At 39.3% G+C, this 20,578-nt stretch overlaps 1 protein-coding gene across 2 annotated transcripts in view; it reads right to left on the minus strand.

The window, feature by feature from the left end:
• Positions 1-11,652: 11,652 nt before the first annotated feature.
• LOC124111241 (dachshund homolog 1-like) overlaps positions 11,653-20,578 on the minus strand; it is an 89,694-nt gene continuing 80,768 nt past the window's right edge. For both annotated transcript variants that reach the window (XM_046470887.2, XM_046470886.2), the window contains exons 7-10: positions 16,947-17,030; positions 16,040-16,192; positions 15,450-15,515; positions 11,653-15,322 (exon numbers count right to left, since the gene is read on the minus strand). In XM_046470887.2, coding sequence (XP_046326843.1) covers positions 15,207-15,322; positions 15,450-15,515; positions 16,040-16,192; positions 16,947-17,030 — 419 coding nt within the window. In that variant the 3' untranslated portion in view covers positions 11,653-15,206. The remainder of the gene's footprint in view (positions 15,323-15,449; positions 15,516-16,039; positions 16,193-16,946; positions 17,031-20,578) is intronic.

Here is a 20,578-nt window from a genome sequence, read left to right on the forward strand (position 1 = left end):
AACCCACGCATCTATTCATCAGTTGATCACCAGTGCAACCAATCCACCCATTCATTAGTTAATCACCTCTGCAACCAACCCATCCATCTATTCATTTGTTAATCATCCCTGCACCTAACCAATCCATCCGTCCAATAGTTAATCAGCCCTGCAACCAAGCCATCCATCCATTCATTAGTGAATCACCTCTGCAAACATTAAAACCACCATTTATTCACTTGTACCATTAATCTATTTATTCATCACCTAATTAGTGATGCAACAAACCCATCCGTTCAGTTACAAAATTACCTCTGCAACCAACTCATCCATTCATAAGCTTCTAACTTCTGCAACCAACCCCTCCAATCATCAGTTACAAAATTACCTCTACAACCAACCCATCCACCCATTCATAAGTTGTTAACCTCTGCAACAAACCTACTTATTATTAGTTACTCACCTTTGCAACCAACCTATCCATCCATTCATCAACTAATTAGCCCTGCAACCAACTCATCCATCCATTAATTAGTTAATCACTTCTTCCATCAACCCATCCATTAATCAGTTACAAAAATTACCTCTGCAACCAACCCATACACCTATTCATTAGTTAATTACCCCTGTAACCAACATATCCACCGATTCATTTAGTTAATTACCTCTGCAACCAACCCATCCATCCATTCGTTAGTTAATTACCTCTGCAACCAACCCATCCATCCATTCGTTAGTTAATTACCTCTGCAACCAACCCACTCATTAGTTAATCACCTCTGCAACCTCAGTTCAGTTCAGTTTATTAACCAACCCATACACCGATTCATTAGTTTATCATCTCTGCAACCAACCTATCAACCAATTCATTAGTTAACTACCTCTGCAACCAACCCATCAACCCATTCATTAGTTAATCACCTCTGCAACCAACCCATCCATCCATTCATCAGTTAATCAACCCTGCAACCAACCCACCCATCCATCCATACATCAGTTAATAACCCCTGCAACCAACCCATCCATCTATTCATTAGTTAATCATCACTGCAACCAACCCATCCATCCATTCATTAGTGAATCACCTCTGCAAACATTATAACCACTATTTATTCACTTGTACTATTAATCTACCCATCCCTTCACAAACCAGACAACAGGCCATCCCTCGCATAAGTTAATCACTCTTACCATCCATCTACCCATCCCTCCACCAATCAACCCACCATCCATCCATTAGTTAAGTGCTTGTACTATTAATCTACCCATCCCTCCATAAACCAACCAAAACACCCACCATCCATCCATTAGTTAAGTGCTTGTACTATTAATCTACCCATCCCTCCATAAACCAACCAAAACACCCACCCATCCTTCCATTAGTAAACCACTCCTACCATCCATCTAACCACCCCTCAGCAAACCAACCAATCCACCCATCTGTTAGTTAATAACTTCTACCATCCATCTACCCTTCCCTTCATCAAACCACTCATCAATCCAATCCATCCATAGCACGATGACAAATATTCTGTCTCAAGGAAGCAAAAGCGTGCCTCGAGTAGCTCCATCACTGATCTTCTCACCAAGACGCTTGGCCGTCTCCTCCCCAGTTATCAGGCTAATTGTACCGGACACCGCAATCGGACGGCGAAGTATGGTGATGGAATCCATTGGCTCGAGGCGAGAGGGGGACTAGAAGTTTATCAAATTACCACAACACTCGCTAACATGGTCCTCACCACATTTGCTTTAATCTAACACGCGAGTTCCAGTTACTAGAAACACTCACTTGTGATGTCTTGAGTAGCCATCTTGTAAAACATGCCGTAATTCGTCGCATTTCCGGCTGCCATTTGTTAAAGGTCGTAATCTGTCTTATTGTTTAATCTAAAATACGAAATGGTTTCCAAAGGTTATTCGTATTTCATTTGTAATCTTATTTCCCCAATGACACATCTGTAAATTTACAACATAACGATTTACAAATATTTTTTTAGTAACTTAATAAAATTATCATTTGCAGGTTTAAGTATGTTATGAACAATATTTTGTTTTCGAAATATGACCTGTCAGATATTAAGGTTTATATAACCACTAAATCCATGGTAATAGTATGGCGGGAATAAATCCACACATAACATGATCAGGTATGATGCGATTCTTGAATACAAAATGAAAAAGAACAAGAAAGCCAATATCAATAGATAAAAAAAAACACACCAAAAAACATTGACAAAAGTTTTCACATTGTGCAATTAATTAAGACAAATTCTGTACAAAACCGGCTGTTTTTACCAGACCAATTCTAATCTTCAGCGTTGTGTGTCCCTTACGGTTATAACGAGAATCTAAGAATTCGCGACATTGTCCTAAAATACAGAGAGATCTAATTACTCGGCGACATGTTTGCTGTAATTACTTCTTTTGTATTTGCGTGTATACAGTCAGGAGGTAACTGGATACCGGGGTTTCTCCGAGACATACAAAAGTCGGAATAACAAGAACGAAAACGGAATGTATAGTATTTTCCTATTATCCACCTACATCAAACAAAAAAAACCATCTCTTGGTTTCATGCCCTTATGGCGGACACTATTAAATAGTTATTACTCTCCCAGAGAATAGAAACGACAAGTAATTCATTCCCCGAGTCCACAGATGTAATATAATAACGTCATTACTACCGCGGAACGAGATTTCGAGAATTGGACGGAACTTCTAGCCCTAATATGAACTCTGTCAATATTTCACTGGCATGTGTGGACTGCAAAATAAATAAATCGCTTTATTTAGTTTTTTCCCTCAAAATGAACCGCACTTTTATGACAGCTTGATGACTACAGTATTCCGAAGAAGTTGATATTTTGTTATGATAGACTCAATGAATCGTTAAAGATTGTATTGATCGAACACCAGACACATTAAGTATAGAGAGAAACATTCAATATGGTCGCCAGCGCGGAAAATACCTTGCACATGATCTGGGTATTAATTTCGCCATTGGGTAGTCCGAAGCGGTCATTAATTCCCCGAGTTTGTGAAATAGATTTTATTGGTTTTGGGATGACCAGCTTTCAAAGCTATTACAGTCAATCATTTAAATTCATTTGTCACGGAGCAAAATCTCAGTTAAACGCCAATCCTGTCAAAGGAAAATGAAACGGGTGAAATATGTTGTCAATTTCTCGTGTCTATCAACGATGACACCCGACCAGTCACGTGACACCATCTTGGCAATACAATAGGGTGGTTTTGAAAGGGGCAGTCATTTTTCTAACTCGGTGGGATAAACGACTAGATTTAACAAATTGAATGATTTGAAAGGGACAATGATTAAACGACCACTCGGAATAACCACGTGAATAAAACGATTCTGCCAGCCACATATCAAATAGCTGATCTGTTAAAAAGAAATTAATCTTATTGGATTTGCAAATTGGATGCCACCGTTAAACCTGCAAATCATCCGCATATTTTCTAAATAGGAAAAGGTTATCAAAATACTAGGTTTTTCTTGGTCGACCAAATTACTATTTGGCGGAATAATGAAGCAATTAACGAGAGATTGATTGAAGAATGTGAAATGCAATGATACCCATAAAGAAGGATAAAAGTATTAAAGATGTTCAGCTAGGAAACCGATTTGAAGCTGAGGAGGGCTGAATTCATCTTTTATTTATACAATGATAGGAATACTAGATAATGCGATAGCGGTAATGTTAAACCCTTTATGATAAATCGCCAACTACATATCGCTGCAGGGTTAGCTGGGAGGTAGGGGGCAAATGCACCCTTACACGAGGATGGGATTATTCCATTGCATATATAGATGCAGATGCACCGCTTGAATTCAACTGGAGTGAGTTGAGATGCAGAAGTTTTGGAGCCAGCTCAAGTACGAATTGGAATGAGTACGATTTGAACATGTTTGAGTGCGAATAGGGGTGCACAGGTATTGAAGTCAGATAGAATATGAAAAGGAGTGGACGGGTTTTGAAGTCACCTCGATTATGATTAGGGGTGCACAATTGAAGTCAGCTGGATCCCGAATAGTGATGCACAGGTTTTGAAGTCAGCTAGAGTACAAGTAGCAATGATCACGTTTGAAGTGAGCTGAAGTACGAATATTGATGAACAGGTTTTCAAGTAACCTCGAGTTTGAATAGGAGTGAACAGTTTTTGAAGTCAGCTTTTGTACAAATAGGGATGATGACGTTTGAAGTCAGCTGGAGTACGAATAGAAATGAATAGGTTTTGAAGTCAACTCGAATACGAATATGGATGAACAGGTATTGAAGTCAACTCGAGTATGAATAGGGGTGCACTGGTTTTGATCTCAGCTCAAATACGAATAGAGATGAACAGGTTTTGAAGTTAGCTAGAGCACGAAAGAGGTGCACAGGTTTTGAAGTTAGCTCGAGTACGAATAGGGATGGGCAGGTATTGACGTCAGCTCGAGTACGATGTTGTGACTTCCCTGGTGCACCAAACGAGATGCGCTGGTTGAATTCTGTGTCCAAATGAACCAGTTTACTCGCTCCCATTTCAATACAATGTTTCCTTATATTCATTAGTATTTTTATGCTCCATTCAGTCAGTGAATGTATTATTATTAACACCTATGTTTAAATGTAGGTATATACTTGCTACACACCTACATCACAAAGAACGCATCATCTATGTAAACATGTACAGTCAAACACCATTGTGTCGAAGGTGAAGGGACCTACGTCGAGTTATCCGAGGTTCGTCACAACCGAAAATAATGATTAAAGAAGGAATACATTAGGACCATGCTTTTTCTTCGAGAAAACCGTAAGTTCGACACAACGGTTTTTGACAGTATATGATAAATATACAAACAGTGACTAGCCAAAGTTGTATTTTTTATAGAAGCGTATTCGTGCAACATTATGAAAAAATGTCATCTGCGTAGACCAGATTTACGTCGACGTAGATGGCACTTACATCTACGTGAATGATACTTACATCTACGTAAATGATACTTACATCTACGTAAATGATACTTACATCTAGGTAAATGATACTTACATCTACTTAGATGATACTTACATCTACGTGAATGATACTTACATCTAGGTAAATGATACTTACATCTACTTAGATGATACTTACATCTACGTGTATGATGCTTACATCTACGTAGATGATACTTACATCTACGTAAATGATACCTACATCTACGTAGATGATACTTACATCTACGTATATGATACAATAATTGTGAGTATCGTTACTCAGACAGTGATATTGTTTGTAAGTAGATAATACTTTCTTTTACGCGGATTATAATATCATATCCGTTGATGTGAGTAGTATCATCTATGAAAATAACAGTATGGTCTACGTAGATGTAAGTATCATGTACGTAGATGCTATATTATTAGAATGTGGCACAAATAAGCTCCCATACTACTTTTTAAAGTTTTCCTAAAACAACAGCACGTTTTTTTACTCAAATTCTGCAGTGAGCGATGCGGACCCCCAACGTGGTACACACATACAGCGCAGTCGTATTACTTTGACATTTGGACGTTTAATGATTGATATATCACAACTTTATCTATTCATACGTAACGAACCCAGTCATAAAGCCACTCAAATGTAAGTAATACAAAAATATCTCCAATGTTTAACTTTTTACGGTTTGTTTCCGAATTTCTTAATATTCCCACGAATCACAAGCAACGTACGCCAACCAACTGACATCGTCCCAATTGAAAGGAACTTTTTACTGTCGGCGCAGCGATTGACGCCAGTTCTCAAACCGTCCCTGTTAATCTAATGGCGTAAAATATTAAAGTAATGAACTGGGTTCGGTCTCAAACAGCAATAATTATCTCTCAACTGGAATACATTCTCATAATAATGTGTTACGCACTGGTGCAAATACACCCTACAAGCAGGATTCTGATTTATTAACGGCTGCTTAATTAGTTACATGAGAAAGATTTAGTATCGGTCAATTTTGAAACGCATGTAATTTGTATTTAAATGTCAACTACGGGAGTGCCCATTTCATTTCTTGTAAATTTGTCTCCCCTGCTGAGAATTTGAATTCAATACTTGTAGGTTTAATTATACCCACGATGAAGAGTAATGGAAAAATGTTTTTGTGTGTATGTACATCCCTTTGATCCCCATGTTTTGCAATATATAACTCAAAAGCTTGATATATGAATGAATTATTGGCTAAACATTTTTTTGCTCAAATGAACCCAATCTGGTTTAAACTGATGCGGTGTTTTCTGGTACTAATGAGAAAACATAAGAATATGTGGCGTTTTCTAAACATGCCTGTTTAAAATAATTTTGTAATATTGAAGCGAACTAAGTGAAATATGAGATGAGAAAAAAATCCGTTTTAAAGTCGCAAGATAACATTTCATCTTGTTGATGATGATGATGATGATGATGATTATTATTATTATTATTATTTACAGATTAAAAATAAAAAATGCAGCAAAGAGGGTTTGGGTGATCCTGGCACAGTCAGGCTGGTTAGGCTCATCATCAGCTCAGGGACCTTTCCCCCTCTACACGCAGCCCAGACAGCGAATGGGACTTCTCCCAGGAAGCACTGCCTAGTCAAACCCACACAGAACTTTTCGGAGAATGTGAAGAGTCCCCAACACTGAAGCCTTCTGCATTACCCAGATTGTCAGAAGGGCTGTATTCCTGGTAGCAAACCGGGTACTCTCCCAATGTCAGTTAACAGATTGGGAGGTTCCAAACCTAAGACACCGAGAACAATGGGGAGTCGGACAACTTGGTATTATTATTCACAGATTAAAATAAAAAATGCAGCAAAGAGGGTTTGGGTGATCCTGGCACAGTCAAGCTGGTTAGGCTCATCATCAGCTCTCTACATATTCCGGGTCTTACCATGGATGGACCTCTGTGTCAAAACCACAAGCATGGCGAAGACGATAATAAAATGACCGAGCCGCCCCATCATGTCGCTTAAGATACTGTGTCTGTGCCAAAGCTGGGCATCCACTCACAATGTGTTGTACAGTCATTAAATTCATTACATAATCTGCAGTCACACATTGACGGTTTCGAGTTGATAGTGACTGGTCCTGAGCAGCAAACAGAAAGCCTTCTGTTTCACTATTCAGGCTAGACGACTTCATCCAAGCCAAGGACTCTGCAGGATTGCTGAACTTCTCAACACACTGCACATAAAGTCGATGCAGTGTTCTTCCAGAAAGGCTCTCCTTTAAAAACTGAGTCTGGGCCGATTTGATATGGCACTTCGCTTGGTTGACATTTATTTCTGTGCCGTCCAGCAGTAGAGAACCATCAACAAAATCAACACCGACATTGAGATTATGTCCCACATCATTTGCTCGTTTTAGAAAACTATGGAATGCCTTGTTTTCATCATGAATCTTGTCATGCTTCACAATCGAATCATCAGACAAATAAATGTGTGCAAAAGTGCACAAAACAAATCTATCATGAAGAGCCTGCAAATTAATCAAACCACGCCCTCCCATCATAATTGGTAAATATAAGCGATTGAGGGAAGAGCGAGGGTGGTGGGATCTATTGTTTGACATGATTCTTCGTGTGAGGGTGTCAATTCCCTGAATTTCTTGTTTCATCCAATCAACAACACCAAAAGAATACGAAAGGACGGGCAAAGCATAAGTATTTGTGGCTTTGACTTTTTTGCGAGCGTTCAGCTCTGCACTCCAGATTTTCTTAAGATTACATTTGTACTCTGCCCGAAGTTTTCCTTGATATAGGCATTCTGGAGTTTGTCCCTAATCTGCATCCCTAAGTACCTACAGGCCTGACCTTCCACGAGACGGTCAATAATTCCTCCTCCAAGTAAACTGACTGATCCTCCCTCTTCTACCTTGCCACGTTTCAGATGAAGAATGTTGCATTTGTCGAGTCCAAAGGACATGCCGAGATCATTAGAAAAGAACTTGACAAGCAGAATCTGTTTTTAGAGTGTGGATCCTCCATTTGCAATAAGTTCAAGGTCATCCATGTAAAGGAGGCAAGTAAGGGGTGTTGGGGATCTGTGCTGAGGAGGTCCAGGATGATAACCTTCCTCTTTGCTAAGCAAAAAGCTTAAAGCATTTAATGACAAACAGAAAAGCAAAGGGCTGAAAGAATCGCCCTGAAATATTCCCCTTCAAATAGAAATGGGTTCCGAAGTCACCACCTGCCCCTGCGAATACATCTCAAGTTAAGTTGACCAGCAATTGAGTAAAACAAGTAGTCGCTCGGGGAGGTCAATACATTCCAGTGACTTCAAAATCCATTCGTGAGGTACAGAATCATAAGCTTTTCTGTAGTCTATCCAACACATTGAGATGTTACGTCGGTAAGTTTTAGTCTCTTCAAGGATCATTTTCTGAACCAGCAATTGATCCTTACAACCCCAATATCGCTTTCTGGCTCCTTTCTGCTCCATGTAGATAATGTCATTCGAAGCGCAGTACGATGACTCGAGATCTGTAAGACACCCTGTAAATAGTGTGTACTGTGTGTTCAAACAAGTAGTTGGGTGGAAGTTTTTAGGGTCAGTCAGATCAACTTTCTTTTGGAGAAGTATTGTTCGCCCTTTGCAGAACCAAGGCGGAATATCCCATGTATCCACAAGAGAACTAAAACAGTGAAGTAATGGCGTTTGGACACAAGGGAACAGTTTCCAATACCGGTTTCGAATACCATCAGGCCCTGGCGCCGTATTAGATTTGGACTTTTTAATTACATGTTTTAGGCAATCAGGTGTAATGAAACACACCAATGGTGACCTTATTTTTTCATGTACACTATCAATGTAATCCTCTACCCATGGTTCCTCGAGGTTACAGATGCCGGGTACAGACCACAACTGTTTCCAAAATCTTTCCCTAGAATCCATTGTGGGAATTTTCTCATCACCCTCACTCGTTGCATTTGATTGCCTGTAAAATTGTTTTTCATTTGATTTAAACAATTTATTTTGTTTTATGAAATTATTTTTCTTATCCCACTTTCTTTTTCTCTCTGTCCAAACCTTTAACTTTGCCTTTAGAGAATCAAGAATTTGATTGAGAATTTTCTCTTTTTGTGTTTTGTTTTTAATTTTTTCCAAATTGATCTCTGGCGTTTTTACATACATTGTCCTGAATAACGCAGTTTTAAACAAAGTTCAATCAAGGACACATCTTTCCTTGTTTCATTCAATTTAATTTGAAACCGGTTTTTCTTTTGATTATTTTGTTTATTTCCCTTTTGTGGTTCATTTTCTTTGGAAACTGTATGGAGTTCCTCCAGTGTTTGAGCAGCAGCATACACGCAACGGTTAATGTCATGCAAAGAGCAGTCCGCACTGCGAGTAACAGAAATAATGCCATTTAATTTATTAAGTTGATTCTGTGGAAAAGATTCGTTAATTTGTTTTATTGGCCTCCGTTTCTCAATGAGTAAATCAAAGATTAGATTATAAAAGGGCATAAACAAAATATACAAGGGATCATCAGAAAGATCATCGACAGCAGAAGGGTCGAAAGACAGGGACAACTCAAAATCTTCGAGGACAAAATCAGAAATTTCATTTTGTCAGCCCATCAGTGGGTCATCAGGTAGTTTAGGGAAAACAATGCGAACGTCCATTTGCAATTTCGGGTCTGCTTACAGAGTTTAGTAAGGCGTCACTGAGACTATATATTTGACAGAACTACGATAAAAATACGAAAAGTTATCGTGCATATTTAATGTGATATGCTTGGTTAGATGTATTTTTGAATTTTAGAAAATAAATAACCAGTTTGAATCCGTTCATGTGCATTTCGTGAGGTGATGGAGGGATTCGATATTCTCGAGGCAACTGGAATATATCAGAAGTGGGGTGTAGTAGATGAAGTGCAAAAGATTCTTGCGGAACCAAAAGGTAGTAGTAGTTATAGTAGTAGTAGTCAGTAGTAGTAGTAGTAGTGGTAGTCAGTAGTAGTAGTAGTCAGTAGTAGTAGTAGTAGTAGTAGAAGTCAGTAGTAGTAGTAGTCGGTAGTAGTAGTAGTCGGTAGTAGTAGTAGTAGTAGTAGAAGTCAGTAGTAGTAGTAGTCAGTAATAGTAGTAGTCAGTAGTAGTAGTAGTCAGTAGTAGTAGTAGAAGTCAGTAGTAGTAGAAGTAGTAGTCAGTAGTAGTAGTAGAAGTCAGTAGTAGTAGTAGTAGTAGTGGTAGTAGTAGTAGTAGTAGTAGTAGTAGAAGTAGTAGTAGTGGTCAGTAGTAGTGGGTCTCACAGTCCATAGTATTTCAGGTTCCGGCGAACCCTAACTGTAATGCTTTAGCCCTAAGTGAAGCAAGTCTAGATCTGCCAAAGGTTCACTCCTCACTGGGGCTCTTTTCAATTGTATGTAATTACTTGTTTCTATCAATATTATGTGTTTTCAGAGACTAAACGTTAGTTAGTAGCAGTAGTAGTGGTAGTAGTAGGGGTAGCGGTGGTGGTCGTGGTGGCATTGGTAGTGGTTGCGGTAGCAGCAGTAGCAGCAGCAGCAGCAGCAGCAGCAGTAGTAGTAGTAGTAGTAGAAGTAGTAGTAGTTATAGTAGAAGTAGTTGTTGTAAATTGCGTAGATCAAAGCTCATGTCAATCACTCGATTGTCCGGTCCAGCCTCGATTATTTACAACCGTCATATGGCTGGAATATTGTTGAGTGCGGCGTTATGTAACAAACAAACAGTGATAGTAAAGTAGCAGCAGTGTTATTGATAGCGGAAGTGGTACTTTTATTTCGAATTGAGAATCAAGGTCGAATTTCGGCTTTCAGTTAATTCCCTTTTGTTGTCAGGATCCAACACATATGATCGATGATGTGATAACCCAATTCTGATTCTTACTCTATTGGCACCATTCCGGTGGGTTTACCAGTGTAGGAAACGTGGGGGATCTAGACAGACGTTATTTCGAACTTTCCTCAAATGAAACGTGGCGATATAATCCCACCGACCTGAATAAAGTATACATTTAGGATTTGACATTACAAACCTTATCAAAACGTTACTAGGCTGAAAACAGTCGCAGACACACTGCAAACCTAAGGTCCAAAGTCCAACTATGGTTTCCGTATCAAATACATCACCATCGAATAATCATGTTTTGTTTATTTCATTTTTTGACACCATAAATCATGGGTGTATACTTTCTTTTGCCCGTCAGTTTATACGGTAATACGTGTGTACATATATATATGTTTACGTGTGAGTGAATATTTCTTTACGCCACAGTCAGCACCATATGCAATATACTTTATTAAATTATATATACTATGGGGTTCAGTGAGACATAGTGTTAAAACCGGACAGGCGTCTCCAATATATCAACTGAAGGGATATGGCTTCACAACACTTCTGTAGGCACAGGTGGCACAGTCGTTTAAGGCGCCGCAATTCGCTGTGCAGAGTTGCATCCCTTGGGTACAGAAACCCAGGATCGTGGGTTCGAATCCCGGTTCGACCCGATCATGTTTCTAGGTTTGTCAGCACCATACCCGTGCTCGTGGGTTTCACCAAAGTGGTAAACGTCTGACAGCTGCATGATTTCGGGCTTTCCTCCCACAATAAGCAGACACCTCATGATATAACTGGAACATAACTGGAATAACTAGAACATAACTGCCGGATCACAAACGTACAAGACAAGGCTGCAGATATTTTACATTTTTATTGATGACAAAATAGGAATGTCTCCACGAAATATTGCAAAAGTGACACAAAATATACAGGCCACTAGGACGCATAGCAATACACTGTTTAACCCGAGGGTAAAATGACATCATTTCCGTTACACATGCGCAGAAGGAAATTTCTATGTTAGACCAAGTCTTCAGACAACAGAGTTTCCACCAAACCATTGATTTTAAAGATCTGACCAATTTTGCAGCTTCCGAGAATGGCAAATTTATCAATTTGATTAAAATGATGTACATGGCACAAAAGATGGCACGTTCTATTTCATAATTTAAGATTAATTTATGAAAATAATCAAACAGTGGCAAAATTGAAACTGATTTAGATAAAATCTAAATAACAATGACTACAACTAAATCATTAGTAGATGGGGGAAATATGGCGACAAAATGTTCGCTGGTGATACATCGTCATACAAATATATACGTTATCAAAATATTCACATTCAAACGAGTTATTATCCATCACATTTGGGTGGAGAAATGGTGAAAATGAATCTCACATTTGTTAGTCATTTTTCACTAACATGTATATTATCTAGTTTCGCCATTACAATGACGTCACTAAATTACGTCATCAAAATCTGAACACGATAGGACGAGACCGAAACAAGAATGATATGAAAAATGAAAAATATTATAAAAACAAATGATATATTTATCATAGCTCAAGGACAATAATACTTCATATATAATGTGATGCTTTATCGAATAAACCATATCTCATAGATTTCGGCAGTAATAAGTAGATCCGTTGAAATGAATCCTTAATCAACAAGTTGAAGAGGTAGTAATTACGGATAATGTTTCATGTCAATACCCATATTGGGAATAGCTCATTATTGGAGCTCGGTGTGCACCCAAGCGTGAAGCATTTCCCTTCATCGATCTTTGTCATCCGGGCACCGTGAAAGAGGCAGGCAATCTTCGCACTGTTCGTACTGCAAACGTACTTAACCTTGGCATATTTTTCAATGGACGTTTGACGAAACCCTTATCAAATGAACTTTCAATACATAAATCTAATAATTCAGAAAAAAACCACTTAATTGTTGCTACAATTATTATGCACAGTTATAAGCTTCGGAATATATTACATAATATCGTGTTAAAAGTTATAATACTTCTTTTAGAATACTTGAAAAGATATTTAGTGTAAGATTTGGCTCGGAAAATTCAAGAAACGTTTCTCGGGCAATTTGTGAATGATATTTGTTTTCACATTTTAAAGAAAAGACATGATTATGAGGGTGGGGTGGGCGTAGGTATGGGGGGGGGGGTAGGGGTTGGGGGTTGGGGTTGGGTGTCGTGTGGGGGTTGGGTGGTTTTGATTGGATGTTTTCGTGGCTTAGTTACCATGTGTTTTTCAGCACGATCTCAATGGTGACTGGATAACATCCGGGTATGTAACGTCATGTTTTTAAATGTGTCATTAAAAGTACTTATGCCCGAATCTAAAAGCATCACGCCCACAGTTTATTTTTTTGTTTCGCCTTTCCTGACTATCATGAATATGAGCTTTTATACCTACGCCAGCTATATGAAATCTACCATAAGTAAATTATTCAATGATGTACAGCAATCGGCAGTTTTTAATCGACTAGATTTAGGGATGACATTGCATTATGAACGCTGGAGACATTTAATCTAATGTAAAATGTCATTAGCTTGAACACCAAGCAAAACAAATTCCATCTAAAATTATGCCACTTAAATTTGAAAATTAAAGCTAAATTTAGAACGCTATTGACTATGAGTAGTCTCTATCTTTGGCCGTCTACTAGATACTAGATATTTGGTTGAACCAATGAGAGCACCATAGTGTAGCTAAACGTTTCTAGTGTCTGTGATAAAATATTTTTTAGAGTTAAATATGAAAACATGGTAAAAGCTGGCTTATGTTAAACGTTTAACAATTAGTATGCAAGTATACCGGCAAAAATAGTGAGTGAACATGAATATTTTTAGGGATATATTTAACAAATTGTGTGCTAAGTCTTCACTACAAAAATATAACCCAAAAAATATTCACGATCCCTAACTGTTTTTGTTCAGTATATATATCCTACTCAACTTTTAATAGCGATATCCTTCGTGTCGGCGTTTATATTGGATGCTTCATGACATTCGCATACACATTTCCTTTGTAACAGGTTTTTCATCAATAGGAAATATATCCTATCCCTATAAACGTTGAGTAGCATATATTATGCATTTAGGGGACACTGTGCTTTTGGTGATTCCTTTTTGATTAAATTAGTCACGACGCTCTGTTTAATTATTATTCAGCATTCAGATACTGGCGACTCTGATGACCTTTCGATAATTCTCACCGTAGCGCACGTTGTATGCGATATACAGAATGTGGTATAATCTTAGTAACCGACTTAGTAACGTCAGTGGTTTATACAGGCATTATAAAAAACCCAACATTTGTAATTATATTGCAGAAAACACAACAATATGAACACCATGTCAGTAACCAAGAGAGCGTTAACAATGAGGTGCGACGCGACGCGATGATACGCGAAACATCGGCGTGTTCGTTTTGTATTCATTTTGCCTTTATTTTATCAACAATAATATGTCACCATGTTGCTAATCATAATACGACATGATATTAGTATCAGTACTCTGATTCTAGCCGCAACACTTACTCATTTTGACTTTTTTCCAGGAATATTATGATACGTATTCTGGATTTTAATTTAAATATATATCGCCAACTGAAAGCAATTTTGAATGCGATCGTGCCACTTGAAGTCCGTTCCGTCGCGTCGCACCATGTACTGTGAACACGCCCTACAATTCTAGCAGACCAACAATATATGCATTTATACCAATATGAAGCAACACTTCCGTCTAAGCGTTTGAGATTACATCTAACGTGTGGTAGATCCAAGTTTTGACATTCATCATTGTTATAGAGATTGAGCTGTATTTGTCACAACCATCATAAGTAGTGGCAAATGTTCCGCCAGTGTTTTATAAGTACAACACACAGACCACACACACCAAGGGCGCACACATCTCAAGTGTAGTGAAATCTAATCTAATGTCGTACGTACATGAACAACCCTCTTCTAACCTAACTCGTACGCTTGTGCAGCTGGCCTGCTCAGTTGTCTGCCTTCCTGACCTTGACCTTGCATCAAATCTGCCGTTCGTGAGTATGCCACGTTTTGCGCTTGCTGCACGTTCTAAACAATATGATCAAGCCAATATTTCTTCTTGGAGGCATATGTACAATGTCCGCCTCCTATCTAGGTCGGGCTGTGGTACTCTAAGTCCTTAGTTAGTAGTTACAGTCGTCCCTAAACGGGAGGCTAGTACCATTAGAGACAGGGTAGCTTCCATGCAGATCCAGAAGCCAGGTCAACTATGACCTCTACGTTTTCTGAGACCTTGAGTTCTGAGACATTGCTCTGACAGTGTCAGAGGAGTCAAGATGGCGGGCTGTCACGTGACAGCCTGTCGCTATGACAACTAGATATGTTGTTATGGTGACGATCACTGGACTTCATTCTGCACCATTGGGAGGTAGGGAAAGCGGGCGCTGCTCAGAGTATGGGGTGGTGGGAAGGTTTCAAAGATGTCTCGATGATTTGACCGACCGTCAGAGAGATCTGAAAAAAGTAACAAACAAGATAGAATACAAAATGTTACCATTTTCAACATGTATCATTCAAAGATCAGGTTTAAACAGAGAAGGTTGGTACAGCTATGACGATGTATCCTATGGTGTTAACTCACCTGGTGTCTTCTTTCCCGAGTCACACTGGCTGTGTTTATCGCCGTCTGAGTCTTGGTCGATTGAATCTGAAACATAACTCTCTCTTTAGCAATGATACCCTTGTACAATGAGTGAGTGAGTATGGTATTACGCCGCTTTTAGCAATGTTCCAGCAATATCACGGCGGGGAGGGACACAAGAAATGAGCTTCACACAAATACCCATGTAGGGAATCGAACCAAGATCACGAGCGAACAACTAGGCTACCCCACGCCACCACCGCCCCCTGTCGTTGTAAAATATGCCAAGATTAATGTACACTAAACAACTGCATTTGTCCCGGTTCGTATTTATCGTATGTTTTTCAGCATAGCTTCTGTCATTTTAATAACTTGAGCTCGTATATACGAAATAGTGGGCGATTTTAACCCATGTTATGGCTGATACATAATTTCTATACAATTGTTTGTAATGACATATAGGAGCATCAGTTTCGCTTGCTTGGAATGCATGTTGAGAATGACCAGTGATTTCTTGACGCAGAATCAACTGCAAGAACAACAGCATGACGTCGTCATAATGATTTAAAACGGGAATATGTAACACTCACCTGCGTTATTTCTGGTAGACTCTGGGCTATTTGGGGCCTTGCACGTGTCGAGGGGTACTCCGGGTTGACCTCCTTGTTGAGCCAGAACCTCCAGCTGTTCCTGAATCCTCCTCCGGGCTTTCTTCTCCTTCTTCAGCCGCTTCTGCAGGATCACTACAAGAAAGGAGAAAGAATTGTATATAAAGAGGAAGATCGAAACAGAGGAGAGAAGTTGCATATGAAGAATAAAGAGTTAGCCACTTTGGACATTATTTCAGTTTTCTAACCGCATGACATCATGATGAAGGGGGAAGCCTAAAGTTAACATCAGCAGATCCAAGGACAACTAAGGGACACAACTCTGAGTTCCAGCTCCTTAGATCAGATAAGGAACACTATAAAGAGGTCAATTCAATACTTCACGGGAAGCCGTTTTATGATAATGGGGAAGTTTTGGGATAATCACCAATTAGCTGTTAATTAACGTTGATGATTCCCTTCCCTTATTTGATACAGAGAATGAATGCATGAAAGGCATCTGTTATTCAACGCATGTCGTGTCCGATTAGAAAACTAAACTGGGAGTCCTGTAATAGTATGGAAGCCTTTTAGGGCCATTTGTGTTTTTATTTAAGTGGACATTTCAAGATGCTATGTTGAAATATCAAGATACTAAATTGAAATTTCAAGACACATACGTTGAAATTTCAAGATAAAATTCAAAATTCAAGATCATTGTCTTGAAATTTCAACTTAGTATGTATCTTGAATTTTCAACTTTGTATCTTGGTGTTTCAACATAGCATCCTGTAATTTCAACTTAGTAACTTGAAATGTCCAGGAAAAATTAAAAAGCAAATGGCCCTTAACGGCTTCCGTAGTAAAATAGACATTCGTGTTGTCTCTCTGTGTCTCCGTGTCTGCTCACCTCTGTTCTTCTGTTCGTCCATGAGCTGCTTCTCCGTCTGTTCACGAGCTTCCTTCTCTCTCAACAGCTCCATCTTCAGCTCAGCTGTAACAGAGCAACGACACCATTAGAACATCACGTGAGAAACGTCAAGTATTATTAAGGACATCACGTCAAAACCTTCGTACATACACCCCGAGGAAATGGACCTTCAAGAAGGCGACCTTAGTGCTAAACACAGTCGTAAAACACAGGTATCGTTACAGATAGTCGTTACGCTAAAATCGCCTTGTGAAATAGTTTCCTTGACTTTAAATTACCTCACACTTTATCACAAACAAAATGAACATTTACTCAAATATTTCACAAATACACAACCGCGTATATTAAGATGGTAAACAGAAAGATCGTGTTCCACAACTTTTAACGAACGTGAAGAAGAGTATTGCATCTTAAACGTTACCAAAGCAAACGACCTTGACATTGCACACTTGTCTTGACAGAGTCTACCCCCGTTTACAAAGCGGAAAGGCAATATAATTCACCAATATATATCGACTGCAATCGCGGCAATTGAAGGTTAATTGTTTCCCTCCTAAATACAATTAGAGATTTGATCATTGTTTTAGATTATACAGCGAATGAACTGAACCACACTGCTACATAATTCATCAGCAATCGTCTGCAGCCAGCTCCGATGTTTATTACAAAGAGAAATCCTTCTGCACCACGGGCCAATAAATAACGCATTTAATACTTAATAAATATGCACCGAGTCACACAGAACTCAAAAAGCAGTCTTTAAAGACCCACACACTTTTTATTGAATGACATCCGTGTTAGATGTTCCACAAACAATCCAATATCAACGCTTCTTTGCAATGCATTTATTTGTACAGCGCTTCAATGATCGATCAGAGCCCCACACCGACTTAAACTCGGAAACAGAACTTGTAAATTCAATCCAGTTATACTGAATACGTTTCATTGTAGGAGACAGCTATGTGAAACAGAAGGGGATTTTATTCATTTAAGCAATCGACTATAACCAGATTGAGATGGATCCCGTCGTCTGTTCCAGCAACTCTGCTATTATTCTCTCCTTTGTCACTTGAAGACAATCTACATTTCTCAATGTCTCTGATAAATCAATAACACAGCCAGGCTTTTATTCCTTAACCGAGAACAAACCCACTACGTTTCTCGATCACTTAAATTTTAATCTTTCATTTGATTCTTGAGCAAGCAATTACAATTTTTTTTCGTTTTCTACATCAATATAGTTCAGTATTTGTTTATATATCTTTGTGATTTTAAACTGTAGTTATGCAATGTAAGCTTGCTATGTGTCAGCTTGTAAAAATAACATGTTGGTTGGCCATGAAGTTTATAGATTTCAAATTGAGCTCGACGGCCACTGTTTCTACATTGTGATACAGCATTGATGTACATACCTTCTATGTATTGATGATATTTAATGTTATAATAAAATAAACGAACAAAGATAACAATTAATCTACGAAAAAAGATAACAATTAATCTTTGGCCTTCGTTTTTTTGTACATTTTATAGGATTCGTCCATGTTTTACTGCAGGTGGGCGTTTCACGTGGCTGTGCTCCGGCACGTTTGCACCATATTTTAAACATACCTTAAAATTGCCGGTACAAAAACAAACAGTTCGTTGTATCTATCAGTTCGTTATAAACGTGTTCGTTATAAACATAGTTTACTGTACTGATGGTCCCGTAGTGTGCAATTATTCGGTGTCTGTGATCCTTAATCTGTTTCGTGTCCACAGAACATGTAACGTCAATGAAAGAGAAAATCTCGAGTTTCTGTCGGAACAGATGCCATTGGGCGAAAAAGGCAGGAAGGCACAGAATTTGATTTAGCTCAGGTAGAAAAAACATGAAAGACTCCGACCAACCATCACGTCCTGTCTTCGGATCCCGACCGTAACCACTGATTATCACAACACACCAACCCACCCCCACCCATGCCATAACTATGCATCTCCCACCTAACCATCCACTTAACATCAGATCCAGACCCTAACGACCCAAAGCGTGATGACACAACCACCCTAGCAGCCACATCCGCATCACACAACCACCCTCACAACCACCGTCACATCCTCAGATCTTCATCCTAACCAACCATCATCACCACATCCTGACACCTCTTCCAATCCTCCAATCCCAACCTTCGGTCCGCCCCCCCCCCCCCCCCCCCCCCCAACACACACACACACACTTCCTCAATCCCCTTCACCCCCTCCTCCATCCCCGTCACCCCCCTCCGAGTACCTCCGAGTAAGTTCTGTGCCAAGTGACGTGTGTAACGTCCCAGTCATGTTCATCCGAACAAGGCCAGTATGTGTACAATTGTGCGTTGATTGAAGCCTCATTTGATGCAATTTAATCAAAATCGTATTAAACGATCGGAACCCTCAATCTACAAAAAACTACAACTCTGCTTGAGAAATGACTGTAAAATCAAATTTACACCTAACATGAAAGTCGACAGGACAGCGAATCAAGCGCTTCATTGGGCTCCGAACGAAAAGTGAAGTCCCCGCATGCTTATCACTGATATTCCCAGCATCTGGCAGTCTGCGTAGAGTCACCCTGATTGGTAATCCCACCTACTTCAATCACTGAATCAGAAAAAGCCCCAATGATAACTGAGACCTCGTCCAGGCCTATCTTTATCTAATTGCAGTTATTGTTATTCATCGCGATCCATGGATTTTTCTAAATTATTGTCTTCAGGCTTTCCCGATGTTACATTTGACAGAGTCACATAGCGGTCGGCCGAATCGTAATCCTATCAGTAAACCGCACTATTATTGATGGCATGGCGAAATTACGCCACACGTAGATGAAGCTGATTTGAATTTTCGCGCAAGCCAACTCTGAAAACACGATAAACGTCGATTTCCAAACGACTGATCAAAGCAAATGCACATGTGGCCGTCGTAATGGGTCGTTTGACAAAGTCTGAAATATTATTGTTTCTTCACGTCAAGACCCAAATACAAGACTTTGATTTACAGGGACCAGGAGCCCTATCTTCTGTTACAGAACACTAAATTATCTCCTCATTTTCTTATTTATTGGCCTTTAATTTATTTTTGAGATGAATCAGACTCCTCGAAGTACGTTTGACTCGGCGGCGATCTGGGATTATGACGAAGAGGCTAAACAGAAATGAGAAATTTTCACATTCCGCGCTCGAGCGATGATAGATTTGTATGCTTCGTCACCCCCATTGAACGACCAACGAAGGTAGAATCAGGAATAGGAGTAAATCACTGTTTTTCCTTCTGGTCATAATGACAAAGCATTATCCACCGCGTTAATGAGCAATTTCTCTCATTCCGTCTCAGTCACAGCAAACCCCGACGCCTCACCAGGAAAAATGTAATAAAATGTTTAAAATAAACGAGAGTAACGTGACGGTTTTCCAATAATTCTCACAATGAAAAGCCCCATCACGACTCCTTAAGCACTGCAAGACTGATGCAGATTGAATCTGCTAGTTTCAGACAAAGGCCCCAGGAAATGATTTCTACATTGAGTACTCTGTGATAGAGGCGGAATTTGGAGCAGCGACGGAGTAAGGACAAGTGACGACGCTGTGAGGAGCCAT

This window comes from Haliotis rufescens, unplaced genomic scaffold (genome assembly GCF_023055435.1).
Source record: "Haliotis rufescens isolate VD_foot unplaced genomic scaffold, xgHalRufe1.0.p SCAF_7, whole genome shotgun sequence".
Classification (NCBI taxonomy): Eukaryota; Metazoa; Mollusca; class Gastropoda; order Lepetellida; family Haliotidae; genus Haliotis; species Haliotis rufescens.